The sequence below is a fragment of the Cimex lectularius genome, unplaced genomic scaffold (assembly GCF_000648675.2).
Source record: "Cimex lectularius strain Harlan isolate CLEC.00 unplaced genomic scaffold, Clec_2.1 scaffold111, whole genome shotgun sequence".
Classification (NCBI taxonomy): Eukaryota; Metazoa; Arthropoda; class Insecta; order Hemiptera; family Cimicidae; genus Cimex; species Cimex lectularius.
In genome coordinates this window covers 678,723-695,939 of record NW_019392681.1, presented here as the reverse complement: position 1 = coordinate 695,939, position 17,217 = coordinate 678,723, and the positions used below count along the sequence as shown (strand labels likewise).

The 17,217-nt window shown below is 34.1% G+C and overlaps 1 protein-coding gene across 3 annotated transcripts in view; it reads right to left on the bottom strand.

Annotated features, from left to right (window-relative positions):
• Positions 1-5,484: 5,484 nt before the first annotated feature.
• Positions 5,485-17,217, bottom strand: part of LOC106668659 — a 34,843-nt gene continuing 23,110 nt past the window's right edge. For all 3 annotated transcript variants that reach the window (XM_024225644.1, XM_024225645.1, XM_024225643.1), the window contains exons 15-16: positions 14,247-14,344; positions 5,485-5,684 (exon numbers count right to left, since the gene is read on the bottom strand). In XM_024225644.1, coding sequence (XP_024081412.1) covers positions 5,585-5,684; positions 14,247-14,344 — 198 coding nt within the window. In that variant the 3' untranslated portion in view covers positions 5,485-5,584. The remainder of the gene's footprint in view (positions 5,685-14,246; positions 14,345-17,217) is intronic.

The following is a 17,217-nucleotide window of genomic DNA, read 5'->3' as shown; positions in this document are numbered from 1 at the left end:
TATATATAAATTGAGTAGTTAGTGTTTTCTAAATTAATTATACACATTTTTCGAATTGAAAAATTTGTGTCACAGGCGGGATTCGAACCCATGACTTTCGGCTAAATACGCCGCTGCTCTGCCAATTGAGCTGCCGTGACTACGATCGCCCATGGCACAAACTTTTCATTTCGACTCCCCGTTTTATTCCACTTGTAAGCCGCTTTTTAGTCGAAAGTCGTGGGTTCAAATCCAGCCTGTGACACTAATTTTTCATTTCGAAAAAATTGTGTATATTTAATTGAGTATTTATGTAATTAAGCACAAACTGATAAAATAATAAAAAATAATACGTGATACAAACGTTCAAAGGGAAACGTTTTTCTGCCTAGGTCGCTGCGATATACCAGTTAAACTTATTTTCGCACGATTCTCGATGATGTTGCAACCGAAAAAGGAAACGTTCAAGAATTAGACCGTTAAAGATCCAAATGGTAGCCGAGAGAGGGTAAAATAATAAAGTCGGAAAAGAAGGCGTCAGTGAAAGAACTGAGCGTTGTGACTGAGTTGAAAGGTGATTTATGAAACGTCGGGACTAACTGCCCCGAGAAGGACTTACGCTAATACTTACAGAGAATTCACTCACGCCCAACCTTTTGTTGAGCAGAGTGAAATGCATTATTTGACAAAGCAAGTAGAGGCCGCCGCGGGGATTACATTAATTTTGTCATTGTACGGCTAATCAGATGAAATAATAACTTTTGTGATGTCTTCTTTTTGAGTTAAACATTATTAAAAGATGAAAAATAGAAAAGCTATTTGTCAAAGCAAAGAGGGTTGAAAAGAGAAAACGTTTAATTTATTTTAATATTAGATTAATTAACAATATAAACTTTTGGTGTTTTATGTTCGGTAGTAATAATCATCTGTTAAATGCATTTTTTTTATAAAAGATTTATTGAAATTTTTCTATTTCTCTCATTTTCTCTTTTCTAGCTCACACTATCTCTATCTGTGTAAATATCAATTTTTCCATCTATCTATTTATAGATACCTATCTATAGATCTATATATCAATCTCTATCCCCCTTTCTCTTTCTATTTCTCTCGCTCTTCCTATTTTTTACTTTTAACGTACGAGCTTTTTGCCAATTTCTCATATTAAAAAATGTATAATTGATTGATTGTAATGATAATAGATTTCTTCTGTAATTATCTATATAAGACTATTATATTTGTTTCTTATTTAGTTGTTTTCAAGAACATATGTATTTTTTGAAATTTTCTCCTGCTGGGTGATGAACCTGTTTCCTGGTCACTACCGATCATTTTTTTCTGAGACATACTGAAGATTGATTATCGATTTATTCTGTAAATACCTATCTATGTCCATCTATGTCATGGATCATCAACCAACTTGATGTCTCCTGTTTATTTTTTTGTACGTTCATCCCTTTCAATACTTCCTCAGTTGACAGACTCTTTCCATCTCACTCCCTCTCCCTTTCTTTCTTTACTCTCCCTCTCTGTCATATCACTCTATTTTATCACTTTTTATCTCTCTATCTATCTCTATCTCTAACTGTTGATCTATCTATCTATCTTTATCTATCTTCCCCTCGATCTCTCTCTTATTCACTCTCTCGACCCTATCTGCTCTTTCTCGCTCTGTCAGGGTTAACATCTTTCTCTTTATCGTTTTTTTCTCTATCTATCTATCTCAATCGTTTTATCACTCTCACTTTCTTCCCTCTTGACTTTGTTAATTTATCTATCTCGTTGTTTTTTTTCCTTAGAAACTTAGTAACCATTGTATTTCACATTAGATGTCAGACTGGCCCTTAAGATTAAATCTTGTGGGATTGATAAATAAAGCATACATCATCATCTCCCTCTCTCTCTCTTTTTTTCTATCTATCTTTCTATCTACCTATCTATCTCTTCTCTATCTCGCTCTGTTAAATATAATGCCATTCTAACTGCTACGCTTATAAAATATAACTGTGGCTAGACTAGACATAATAGTGAGCAGAAAATAACATCAAATATACATGTATTTCTTAGACGATTTCCATTCAAACCTCATAGGTTTATTAAGACTCAATGACTACATAAAATAAATGTCTCAATGAAAAAAGTACTACGAATGGTTCAATTAATTATAATTATTTATAGACATTATGGTTTGTTTTTAACAATAGCCCCTGTTGTACAAATTTGTACACTAGGCTAAACCCGCACGACTTCCGAGCGTTGACAAAATGTTGGCCTTTAGCGCCGTTAAGGCAGACAATATAAATATTAATTTAAAAACTGTAGTATAATTAACATAATAGCAATTTTAATAATTGTTTTTATGTCAACTAATCAATTTTAAACATTTAAACATTTATATCTATAAATTTGAAAATTTACTAATTATTTTAATCAAACTAATATTAAAACCATTGTATGAAACAAAACATTGCAAGTAGACGTAAGATGCAAACAGATAATCGGTAGGGACATTAAATTTTTTGTTTTTATCCCTTTTCTCCTTCCAGAAGACTTTCCGGCACCTCCCGGACTCAACCTCGATGGACGGACGGATTAGTCTCAGGCCTGCCCCCGGACTGCCAACAACAGGATGGATGACTCCAGTCTGCCGGCGATTTACTCGATTTACTGTAAATACCAAAAGCTGGAATTGCCGGGGGCTACGAGAAGCGAATAGGCCCAACTCGCCACATGTTTGTTTGCGTACGATTTGAGCCTATATAAATTCAAATCTCTCTCACACTCTCGCTCTCTCACTCTCTCTCTCTCCCCACTCTATCCCTCTCAATCGCAATATAAATCCAAATCTCTCCCTCACTCTCTCTCTCTCGCTCTCGCTCTCTCCCTCTCAATCCCTCTTCCTCTCTCACTCCCTCTCCCTCATTCTCTCGCTCACTCTCTCTCTTCACTCTCATTTCTCTTTCTTTCTTATTTATAAGTGCGATAGAAGACTGATCCTAAAAACAAAATTTTGCGCAATCAATAAAAAACTTCATAATTTGATAGTTTCGCCATCTTCACTGTGTCTGTATGACAACGAAAGTGCGTTCATTACTTATTCAGAAATCGTGAGATGCGGTCTGGACCGCATCTCACGATTTCTGAATAATTATCGATTAACGGTCACTAATCACCACACATGTGTTCATTACCTCGAAGACCACAGGTAGAAATCTCTTAACAAATAGACATTGAGGTCATTTATTTATAAAAACGTATACGGTTCAGATTGTTTTTATATATACAAAATATATTCTGCTCCCACTTAAAAATCTTTATAACCTTTTTGACAAACGCTCGTATTAAATCGATATAAACAAAAGAAATTTTAAATTAATTCGTTTCGCAACAGTAATGTAGTTAACAGGGTCTCTCTCTCTCTCTTTCTCTCTCTCTCTCTCTCTCTCTCTCTCACTCTCTCTTTCTTTCTTTCTTTCTTTCTTTCTTTCTCTCTCTCTCTTTATTTATTCATTTTATTGTACATTTAATTCATTTAATACATCATCTATTCGATCTAATTAAAATCTCAATTCCAAAGAGAAAGTCGCATAGGTCATAAGTTGAAGTTTACGGCGCGGAGTAATACTAAACCCGAATGACTTGCAACTCGTGCGGAAAGCCGAGCAGCAACTCCGTTTCATTGTTATTGTACCACCCTCTAAGAACCTTTGTCTTTTAATTTGTCTTAAAATCCGAACATACGAAAACAGTCGAAATAAAACCATTCATGATCCATTAAACAGTAGATTTAAATAGAAATTATAAATGATGGAGTGAGTGTGGTATTCAATCCTTTTTAAAAAGATAGTTCCTACCCACAGTAAGTTGTTTTGCAACGATCTTTCCAACGGATTTCGAGCCTTTTAGCTCATCATCAGGTTGAAGGACTTCTACGTCTCTCGACATGAATTGCCAAAGTGAACCCGCTGATAATCTCCGCCAACGCGACGTATTCGGCCCTGTATTCGAACCCGACGTACAAATAGGCTTTTTTTCAAAAACACCGGCACCCTGACGGTTTATATGACCTGTGCTGTTGCGAACTCTCGAAAAAAATTAAAACCTGTTGTTTTTTGTATTCAAAATAATTGAAACTTTCTCCTTCTCTTAAAGCGTTTACTCGATAAATTAAAACACAAATATTTCAAAACTTGCCCAACAGAGATTTACTTTACTTACCATACATACACAACATTGTACTCAGTAGCACATGTTTTTCATGGCAATGGAAGTACTTCATACTTAAAATAATTCATAAGCCAAAAAAACTCCCGATTTTCTGATCGGCCTTTAATGAGTCTCGAATTAACTCTTGCAAAAAAAAATTTAAAAAGCTCCTTCTCCTGAAAACCTGTATTCATTTCACAATTTTATATTATTGTATCTCTTATCGAAATTATATTCATAATTGCCATTTTATTAATTGTTTTATTTATTGTATTGTAACTATAGCAATTATAGAATAAATTGTTTATTGCTTTGTGGTGTTGACAGAAGGTACTATATTTCAATCCTTGACCACCCAACATGTAAATTATTTTAACTAAATAAAATGGAAAATTTAACTCCGCAGTATTGCAAAGGTTGGACGTTGCCATTTCATCTTAGAAAACAGTTTCAGAAATGTTTGCCCGGTTCAAAACTAATCTTTCCCTACGCTGGCTCCTTTTGAAACTTCTGAGGTAAGTCCAGACGTGTCCCTGGAATATTTCTTGACACTAAAAAGTTTTGTGTAACATAGTCTCTGTCTCTGTCAAATCTTAAAACTTTTGTAGAAAGTTTTCTTCAAAAAAAGGTTATTGATGGATTGTCTTTTAGCAGGATTGATAAAGATATACATATATTATATTACAATATTATATATAATATATATAAAATATATTATATATATTATATGTAATACATATTATTATAATGTAGAGAACTCTTTTTTTAATGATTGAGATAAAGCCAATAAAGGCAAAATATTCCGTTCCTTCACCAAGCGTTGAATGAATGTATCCCCTACATCAGGACTTTGAATTTTAAATTAATAATTTAAAATGTGAACAAATGTAAACACGGATTCACAATTTTCATTCACAAACCGATGGCTACATGTTCACCACATCGAACATGGACAATGCATTCTATAAAAAATCTCCTTAGCCTTATCTTATTTTATATATAATTACAATTAATGGCTGATCATTTATTATATTGCTTTTTCCGTCAAATAAACCCTTTTCAACTTCAAATTAACCTAATTTAATTTAAAATTAGCCCCTTTTCACTTCAAACTGACTTTTTTTTACATCACATTACACCTTTTCAATTTAAAATTAACATTTTCTTATTAAAAAATTTAAGGAAAAAGCTACATCAGAGATAACGGTTATTTTATCGCCGAGGTAATGCATGCAATGAACAATCATTGTTTTGACGAATACATAAAAAAGATAAATTAAACATTGTTTAATATCAGTGTATTTAATATCACAAACAAAACATTATCTATAAAACTATTTTTCTATAAAAAATTTTAAGTAGATTTTTTTCTATCGCTCAAATTATTTTCCACTTAAAAGTACTACTTTACTTCTAATTTTGTTTCTTTTGTCTCTTTGTTCTCCTTGCACACACTTCCATCCGATCCTGAATCGCATTCGTCTTCTTCTAAAATTGAGTTACTAAAGAAAAAAAACAAATTTATTAATAATTTTTGTATTTTGTAATTAAAAAAATTTCCATTATAAATTGGTCATTATTAATAATTAAATTCATAAACTTGAAACAAACTTATGTTGGAAAGACCACCAAGCAATCCGATGATAAATTGTCTTCTGTCATTTGTAGCCGCATGGTTGAAAAAGGAATTTCCTTCAATCGGAATTCCAATCAATCGCGCCACCCCGCATTGCTGTTATTATCTCGACAGGAAGCTGTCAGACATGTTTCCTCCCATATAAAGGATCAGGCAACTTAAACCCCTGATTTCTTATCCACCTCTGATCACAAACCAGTTTCCGCAATTGCATCTCTCCAAAAAAAGGCCGGTACAATATTTGTTTAACATTATTGAAAAACGTGAGATAACATGTCTTATAAAATCTCAAAAACAATCATTAAATTTATGCTAAGAGTAAAGAACAGCAATAAATCATTATTTAAATATAATTTGCACCCTTTCTAAATATTTAAAGAGTTCTTTTGTTATTAACTTAGTTTCATGATTAAACTTTAGTATTTCAAGGAGAAGAAATTTAATAGTAAGCACTGAATTTTTATTTTATTAGTTTAAACCTTGACTTGAACAAACTGTTTAATAAGGACTTTTGCGCAGAATCTCCCAATCGCAGACATGTTTGACTAACAAAACTACGATCAGAATCAACTGTATTAATCAGTGCCGATCAAGCTCCTAGAGTATGAAATACTGAACAAAATGGCATGGGACGTAGCGACAACAACGCACAGACTAACCACTGTTTGGTCCAAAAAGAAGAATGCTGAAACTCGCCTAATCGATAATATAAGGACATACACACGAGAAAAGCGCACAGACCAGTTGCCGACAATATTGAAATGCCAAAACGTGCAAGAGTGACAAAACAGAACGTAGAAGCACAAATAAGATTATCGAGGAATTAAGATACTGAACATGAACTGAATGCAAAATATAAGGATATACCACGAGAAAAACGCACAGAAAAACAATGAAGATATCAAATCTCGCAACGCTTCTGACTTTTAAATCTTTCAAACAACATAACCAACATGATCATGGACCATGAAGTTGTATGTCACTTATAGGAGAAAAGCAAAATCAAATCAATAAATGTGACGAAATGCCAAAACTCTTCAGGTTCATAAAACCAGAAACAAGTGTCAGACTTTGTGTAAATATATATGACAAGTGTCAGATGATCAAGGACGATCAAGTCGTTAAAATATTGACCTTTGGAATTCGATCCTGCTGTTTGGGGGTGAATGGGCAGAGTGTATATCGTACAGCACATAAGGACATTGATACACAATGCACAGACCAATAAATTCGAACGTGCAAACTGCCAAAACGCGCCTGAATGAAAGAAAAAAATTAGGCACCCCAGGATGATAACAGATGATCACACTCCTAGCATGAAAAATAATAAGCATTACACCACAGAGAACAACAATGCAAAATATAAAAGCATACTGACGAGAAAAACGCATAGATCAAATTGTAACATTGGCGAAATTCTGAAACCCTTCTGCTAGGGAAAAGCAGAAAGAAATAGTAGACCGAAATGGTCAGGGGCAATCAACCTACAAGTACAATACTGAACGGAGGAACACAGAATATGAGGACCTATGGTAAAAACAAAGGGACCAGCCACTTAAGTTGGTGAAATGCCGAATAGCGTTTGACTGGTAAAAACCGTCAAAAAATGGGCACACCAAGAAGATCAGGATCAATCAATCTACAAGTTGTTAAAATTTCAGACCTCAGAAATTTGGAAAATAAAGAAATGCTTACCATAAAAACGCACGGACAAAGGACAAAAATGCTGAAACTCGACTGGCAGAAAAAAAAATGGCAAACCAGGATGATAGATAACGAACGCGCTACAAGTTATTCAAACATTGTCCATAAAAATTCGGCAAAGGACATAACTTTGTTAAAAATGCACGTACCAACTACTGAATACTGCGAAATAAACGAAGCTATCTGGCCGGCAGAACCAGCAAGCGTAAGAAGACTAGAAACGATCAAGACAACATAGATAGAAAGACGATTCTAATGGACATACACAAGTGAAAAACACACGTACGAACTACTGGATACTTATAAAAACTTCCGATTCAAAAACCCTTCCATTCTTAATAGAAAGTTAGCATCTTTGTCGGAGGGGCTGATACGGTGAGAAGAAAGGTTTGTTTTCAAAAGGGAATGGGGTTGATATCTCAGGGTAAGAACCTGTCAGGGTAACGCTCGACCTTGCTTCAAATTATGGGTATTGCCCCACCCTATTTTTACTAGCGGGCCTAAATCGTAAAAACAAAAGACTCCCCCAAGCCATACCAATCTTTTCGTATATCTTTCTCCCAACTGGCATCGGAGCTTTCAATTCACCTACTTATTTACGACTTCATTCGTTCACACCCTGGCTCCAATTGATTTTATAACATGAAAAAAATGTTCAAGTTAATATTTACATCTTTCTAAAATTAATCTGTTCATAATCTATTCAAATTAGGATGATGACAGTCCTATCTCTTGAATTATATCATCGGTATAAGCAAAGTTTGTTAATAGTTCCCTCGGCGGATTTTGGGACAAGTCGGCTCGCCTCGACCTTTGCCAAACAATTCCCTTTCAAACTGCCCAGATTCCAACCAAGAGATAAACATTATGCACGTTTGAATGGTGTTTGTTATTCGCCGAGCAGTGAAACACGACCGGGGGTTAATTTTTCGTTGAAACTTTTCTACGATTTACGATCTGAGCAAAAATGGATATTTCGAACCGATGTGTGATTCAAAGAAACAACACCATTTGTCAATAGAAAAATGTGTTTTCGTCGCGATCTAGGACGAAAACTAAAAATTTCCATTGAATAAAAATGTACTATGATAATAAGAATCCGTTCAGCTGACTATGAAGAGCAAAAAAAAACAATAACATGGTAATTCGTTGGAGGCCTCCATATTGCAACGTATTCCTCCGTTTTATTGAAACATTTTGCAATATAATAATATTATTTATTTAATTTTCAATTCGAAACACTTTTGTAAAATTATTTGAACCTTATAAACTTCTAAAATAAACATTTATTATGTTCTTTTACATGTTCTAGTAAAGCACAAACATACAATTTTAATTAACTCAGAAGTATTGCGTTGCTATCTTCATTTGTTCGTCTGTGCTGTATTTTCTGCATACGTCCTTTGCATTATTATATTTAGAATATTAATTACATAATTTTGTGGTTTCTGATCATAATCATTTAGTTTTATCAGTCTGTACGTTCGGTATTTCGTCATCTTTAATCGTTGGAAAATGCTCGTTGCTATTATGACCGAGCCTTGTTCGTCTCAGCACGCACCGCTTTCCATTCTTCTATTTTTCGCGTTAAACCCGCAAACGCTTTGCTACAGACCGCTTTCTGTAAAATCTCTTCTAGCATCCCTTGGAATTCTTCTGGATTGATTTTACACCTCGCCAAAACGCCGGAGTTGCTGGTACTTGTAAGTGGGCCGTCCTCCCCAAATACCCTATTTTTCATCGCTCCTGGATCCTTCTATTTCCTGCCCACCTTTTATCATTCGCCACAACAACAGCTTGGTGAGTCTTTATTATTTCATTTCTTTATTTTATATTTCAATCATTTTTATTTTAAAAACTTATTTTATTTTATATTTTTTCTACGCCTCCCGATTACGTTCGGGTGGTCCTCCGTCGGTTAAAACCTTTGGTACGGTATACCGTATTCTTATGTTCAGTATATTCACACAAACGGGTTAAGGCAGTTCATCATCTTCAGTGATTGGATTGAGCGTTTTTCATTTTGCATTCCTATGCATATCACTTTTTATGCTTGAAAATGATCATCCCATATCACTCTGGTATGTCTGTTTTTCTTGTTTTACTCGAACTCATTGAAGCATTTCATTATTTTCAATGACAATTAATTAAGGTTTTTAGTTGAGATGAAAAAAGGTTAATGGCACGAGAGGGATTCGAACCCACGACCTTCGGCTTGATACGCCGCTGCTCTACGACCTGAGCTATCGTGGCCTCGATCCACTCGGACATCAACTCCCCGATTAATTAATGATTTAAAAATGAAGTACACTTCACTAAAGCTCTCCGTCGCCATTTCAATTGTCGTCGAGAATCCAAACCGATTACACGACATTTGAAAAATGGCAAAAGGAGGGAAAACTCATAAGGTGGGGTTGAGATGGGGAGTTGATGTCCGAGTGGATCGAGGTCACGATAGCTCAAGTGGTTGAGCAGCGGCGTATCTAGCCGAAGGTCGTGGGTTCGAATCCCTCTCGTGGCATTAACTTTTTTTCATCTCAACTAAAAACCTTAATTAATTGTCATGTATTAATTGGTCAAGCAGACCAAGAAAGTAGTGAATTAATTATTTTCAGTGGTTGGTCTATGCGTTGTTTTCGTGTCAATGTACCATACTCAAATATTTTTGGTGTGTTACTAGTTTACGGTTTTGTCAGTGAAAGGTTATTTGGCTTTTCAGTATCCTCAGTGGTTGTCCGATCGTTTATCTAGTAGGTATATCCTTAAATTTGCATACCTTTCATTATTTTTTATATTTGGAGGATCATAATCGTATATTAACCTTGTGTATTGGGGCGGTGGTGAGAGCAGCGGCTTAGGCGTCGACACAGCGCTCATCCCTGTAAGGTAAAGATAGGTAATAACGAGGGTCCGAGTCACCCTCGTTGTTAAAATACCCTCGTTAAAAAAGAAAAAAAAGTGTATTTTTATTATTTCTCTTATACGCAGTGAGATAATTCATCATATTCAGTGGTTGGTCTGTGCGTTGTTCTCGTCTCAATGGCCTTATCTTTCGTATTCTTCATTCACTTAGCCTTATCATCCCCAAATATTTTTGGTCTGTGACTTGTTTCTGTTATTGTTAGTCAAACGCTATTTGGCATTTCACCACGTTCAATAGCTGCTCCGTCTATTTTTACCTGACCTATGACCTCATGTTCTGTGTTCTCCGTTCAGTATTTACATTATTTTATTCTTGTAGCTTGATCTTCACAGACCATTGTAGTAAGCTTGTTTTTCAGGTTTTGACAATCAGAATCCTTTAACATTTCGACACCTTTAGTAGTAAGTCTGTGGATTTTAATGTAGATAAGTCCTTATGGCCATGACTTACAACTTTCAGAATTTTACAGCCTTGTAGTTTCATTGTCTCCAATCATCCTGGTTTGCCATTTTTCTGGTTTTTGCAAATGTTTTTCACTATTTACTTTTCATTAGTTCTGTGAGTTTTTCTCATTTCTAAGTTGTTTTTTTTTCTTCTTATGCTAAGTGCTTTTTATATATACTTGCAGCTTTATCGTGACAGATTGAATATAACTTTACTTTAACACAAGAAGAGGAATGAATTAATCATTACATAAATAAAAATCTCATAAATGGAGGAGCCTATGTCAGAATTAAAACTGATATTAAAGGTTACATTTTGTTCTTAAATATTAAACGGCATAATATAAAATTTTAAAAAGTCAGATAAATTTAGAAGTACTAAACCCCAGAATATGTGTTATAACGGTGGAAAACATGTCTGCGGCGTGAATCTACCTAAAACGCACAGGATGATTTTATCTTCAGCTATAAATTTTCACTGTGACTACAATGTAACGAAGCTAAGTTACGGCCTCACATCAGAGGTAAGAAATAAAAACGAGGCTTTTACCTTCATTTTTTTTCATCCATGATTTAAACAAGTTTCTATTGTTATTGTAAATAGTAATGTTTAAAAACAGGTCGAGTATTGTTTGATGATATCGTCGGCATGTAACATTAAGCAAACTTCTTCGTCCAAAATACTTAATTAATGGATTTAAGTATTAATACTGCCCGAGTCTGTAACTGTTTGGGAATTCATTTATAATACAAGGGGATATTCATTTTACAAATGATTTTATCAGATGCTCGTCTTCGGCGTTAATTATTAATGTCGTAACGGAGATTTTACCAAATCCATTTGAGGATTAATTTTAATTAGACTAATGAGAGGATTTTTCTGATTCTTTTTTACAGCAATAATTGGATTATTTGAAAGCCTAAGAGACATATCGATAGCAGTCTCATCCTTTTGTTATATAAAAAAAGGCTCGTTCATCAGCAATGATAAACCGTCAGGAGTTATGAACAGTTTAGCATCATGTTCTTACCCTGCACTGCAGGCGAAAACACAACATTTTACATAAATTTTGATATTTTCGACCTCATTAAATTTAAGTAAAATTAATTTCAAAAAACAACAGAAACTCTGAACTTGAAGTCCAAAGATTTAAAAATATGATTAATACACACAGCGAATGAGTTTTTAAAATATCAATATTTAATCAAAACACTTTTAATTCTTCTTATTTTATTTAAGTAATACATACTTAAATTAGAAAAATATATTGTACTGTTGAATTTTGTGATTGGTGTACAGTGATGATGTTTATACACTTCCTATCAAAAACAAATCGACCACCTGATTTTGCACGAAAAAATGGCCAACTTTGGAAATTCATATTTTCTCAGCCTTTTAAGCCACAGGCCTGCACTTGATGTTTTTTTTCAAATGTTTTCCTAGCTTCAGTAATTCATTAGCAAATTGAACATGTTAATTTTCGCACTTTTTACGACAACTTCATATTGAGTCAATGAAAATCTTCCTGGAATAAATAGCAAACCAAAAGACTTGTCATTTTTCGACCATTTTAAAATCGATTGCACCATTGTTTTCAGAGTAAAAAATCCTTTAAAACATGATATATCAGGATGTATAGGGTCGTATTTGAAATTTTGAAATTGAACTGGGCCTGAGGTACCCTGTATATTTTTTCTCCAAAAAAAAGTAAACATTTGAAACCAGACTGAAAAAATATTAAAACGCATATTTGAGTTTTTTTATAGCGTCATTGGTTCAAGAAAAATTCAGCCGAATCTAAAAAGAATACCCTGTATATGTTACATCTTAGCCTGGTTTTCCAGTTTTCCAGACAGAAGCTTGTCGGCATTTTGATAGTCTGTCCTATTCCTGTTCTGTTGTTGTGTCTTTCTCGTACCTATGTTCTTACTTTTAGCATCATTATGTGCCGAATTTTACAGAAATAGAACTTGATGATGCCCAAACATCTTCGGTCTATCATTTGTTTCTAGTTTTGTCAACGTGATGAGTTTCGTCCTTTAACCATCTTTATTGTTTTATCTATGCTGTTGTTGTTCCTATGTTTTTATTTTCCAAATTTCCGTCTTTTATTATTTGACATAATTGTTACTTGATGATCCCAGGCCATCTTATTTTCTTGTTTTCGTAGAATGCGATAGTTAGAAGTGGTGCGATATTTTGTCCACTTCAGTGTTTGGTCAGTGCGTTTTCGTCGTGTCTACATCCATCAGTGTGGTATTACATCTACAGTATATTAATCACATGTAAGCTGACAGTCTCCGATCATATTTGGTAGGCCATTTCTGTCCTGTTTTGTGAATCAAAATGTCACCACACTTTATACGCTGAAGATGTCCAGAATAAAGGTCGAAACGTCAGCAAAAACATAAAAAAGGTAATTATTCAGAAATCGTGAGATGCGGTCTGGTGTGATGTAGGTTTCAGAAGAACATTTTCTTTATCGTGCCAACGTTTAGTAAACGTGTTTGTAAATCCCAGGCCCTGAAGATGATCTCAATAAAGATCGAAACGTTGGTACGATAAAGAACATGTTTTTCTGAAACCTACAATACATCACACCAGACCGCATCTCACGATTTCTGAATAATTATCGATTAACGGTCACTAATCACCACACAAATAAAAAAGGTGTTTTTCTAAACTACCTCATTCTTGACCCCCCACGACTTTGCGTTGCGACCTTCTTGATCAGCCACGTTTAGTCTTTGTTAAATTTGTTTTAGCATTTCGCAATTTTCTATGAGTTTTTGACGTTTCTAGGTTCAATTATTTTAGTATTTTACATACAAGCCAGACTGCACATAACCTGACTTTAACAAATTTTACTAAAAGGACATACGCTTCAGAAATTATTTAAAACTTAACTTCATGGACGTACATAAATCTTCTCAATACATCGGAAATCAATACAAAAAGGTGAATAAATTAATCACCACATAAACCTAAATGTTAGGTACATCTTAGGAGTGTCTGAGCTATATTTTCATATATCATGAAGAACAATGAGAGATTATTTTCTAGCGGTTGATGTTTTTCAAGTTTGTGTTCTAGTTAGATTACTTCTAAAGTAAAATTATTGTTTTGCGTTTCCTAAACTTAGATTCAATAAATTATTTCATTTTTATTAAAACGTCAATCGATTATACATCCTCATCAATCTAGTTGCTCGATGATCGATGCGACAGGAATCTATGTTCAACGTGACTGTTATTCCGTCACTCGGTTCACTTCAATCAATAAACATGCCGCTTAACCAGGATAACAGCCTAACAATAAATTTAGTAACGCTAAAATTTAAATTTAATGTTAGTATACCTTCGAACTCTGAATTCGTCTCCAGGCAGGCTTCCGGCGGTGATGGGGCTCTTGTTTCTTTTACCGGGTTGAGGAGTTCCCCCACAATCATTGACTACCTTTAAAAAAATTTAACATATTTATAAATAAATCTTTTTTGAACATTTTGTCAACTTAAAACATATTTGTACAAGCAAACGTCTAGCAACGTTATTTGAAAGAGTGGAGGATGCAAAGTGCGTTACAAGGGGATTAGTATGGGGGAGGGGGTGGCTGGAATCCATGGTATCTGGTTCTGGCCAGGTCATGGACGAAAGGAATGTTGAGGTCGGTGTAGATAGTGAGATTGGGTATGTAGAAATGAGCATCGACTGTTTCTCGGAGGATCTTGGATTATCGGATCTGGATTCCACGGATATTGTGGCATTTAGTCAAACACCAAAGTTGACTCCATACGTCCGTATTGGCTTTATTGGAGTATTGTACATGAATTGTTTGTTAGTTAATGACAGTTTATTTCATTGGTCAAATAGTCTGCCGAGAAGAATCGTCAATCTTTTTATTTCACGTATTTTAGCCTGGTGGGTTTCACTGACATTTCCAGCAATAGTACAGAGGCAACATACAGTACTGTGATTATCGAAGTAGTCCCTTTCATCTTTATTTTTCACTTTTTTTCATTCCTCGAGCAAGGAAAAGTTGGTATAAAGGTTTCTGTGAGAGATGGAAAGATCAGAATGGGAAAAGGTTAGCTGTATCTGTCTGGGGATGCAGATATATCATGGGTGTAAATGGAGAAGAATATAGGTCCTAGTATAATATTTTAGGGGATACCAGAGATTTAAGGTTAAAATAATAGCAGTCCATCGTGCTATATTTTTGAAAACGCTTGAGTGACGAGAAAAATTTTTAAATCTTCGGTACGTCACAAATTTGTATTATATTGTTATTTTAAAATTGTCTCTTTATTGAAGTATTACAACTTGTTTATTTTTTAATAAAACAAAACATCCATTAGGCCTTGGTTTTGAAATCTTTAATTAGAATAAGTCAGTATTCCCTTTCTTTTAATTGCCAAAATCAGTAATATGTTGGACTTTTTTTGCTAAATATTGATTTTTTTGTTTTCGTTCGTTTTTTACGCCATCGGAGTGTCATTATACAATCCATCATTAAAACAATGTAGAAGGATGGAAAAAGGCCGCAAAAGTTCGACGTCGTTTGAGGCTTTTGATGAGATTTCATAATTATCTAAATTGCCCCTTTGAAAAGGAAATTCAAAAGGCAATTCATTAAGGGGTTCAAAATTTTTAGTTTGCCAAAAATATATCTCCTGTCATTTTACTTTAATAAAATATATTGAAAAGTTAATAATCCCCTCTTTTCCCCATGTACCAACAGGGGCTCAATGCATGAAGCCGAACAAAGAAAAGAGATTAAAACAAAAAAATATATAACAAATTACTGTAAAAATCTTGTTTTCTCTCGCTCTAACAACTGCATACATAGAGAAAAAGGCAAATTTCTTGGAATTGTAATGTAAACATTGCCTTAAAACGATACATATTCTACTAATCAAGAGATGAACAATTGAACAAAGTTAAACTTCCCACTTGTTTTCAAATAAACGAACCAATTCTTAGAGAATTAGAGGTTGCGGATTGAAATTAGATTCGGTGTAACAACATAGTTTGCCAATGACCGCAGAGGCAGCCAAATGAACCTTAATTAACAACTTGTAAGTACGGGACGGAAAGATAATGCAAAGGGTTTGGTGAGATTTGGGTACTTTAGGTTGACCATTTTAAACAATCGATTAAAAAGAAAACAATGTTCATCCTAAAAAAAAAAAACTAAAAAAACTATAATTTTGTCTTTCATTTTAAAAAACGCTTCGATATACCTAATACTGGTTGACAGTGATCGACCTCCGTAGTTTTAAATTGATGTATTGGATCTTCTTGAGGTCATTTTACAGGTGAATAAAAATCCTGGGCAGGGAGTTGGACTTGGAGAGACGACTGCTTTTCGAAAAAGTCTATATTCATGTTACGAAAAACACTTGTAATTTGCAAATGGATCGACTGGGCTCTGTCATGGCATATTCGGGAATCCTACAACAGTTCATGGAATCGTAATAAAGCGCAAAGTGACGTTGGTGTGACTAATCACACCGTGATTGATAACAGGGATGGGTCCCTTATCGTGTTGTAACCGTCCGATGTGTCTCAATTTTCTTAACGTTCCTTGTACATATTGTAAATAATTAAATTATAATTCTAAGTTAAAAAACAGTTTAAAAGTTGTATATACATATAACGTATCTGTGATAAAGAAATACATGTACCTGAGATTGAGTTTTAACTTATAAAGAGGTGAGACCAAAGGATGGACCGATGAGTGTCACTAGATTTTAAACAAGACTATTTTATTTTTATTTTTTATTTTCAGTATGTAGATTCATTTCCACCTTCAGTTTAAAATAACAACAAACATGTGCAATAAATTTAATTGTCTTAAAAAACTGGGTGAAGTACGTAATTTTATTCTTATAATGTATGAGTATATGATGTTTTATGTAATCCTGTTAATGTAAATTTGTTTTCAATAAATTAGGCCCTGAAGATGGCGGAACATTCGCCGAAAGCTTGGTGAAACCCAATAGTGATGTTTTTTATTCACCTGTAAAATGACCTCAAGAAGATCCAATACATCAATTTATATACCTAATATTTCTATCTTTGGAATATTAAAAACTCAGCGACATTCGTGAAAAATGTACGAACTGAAAAAAGAAATTTATTCCAACGGCAAATCAAGAATAACAATATAAAACGGATCATATATCAGGACATTTAGAACCATGAAGCAACGTGATCCATTGAAAGAATAGAAAAGTCAATCCATTCAACTGTGTGCTAGGTTTTTTTTTTTATGCTGGACTAAAAAGACTGGACATGCGGATTTATATCAGACAGTTTAGGTTTATTGA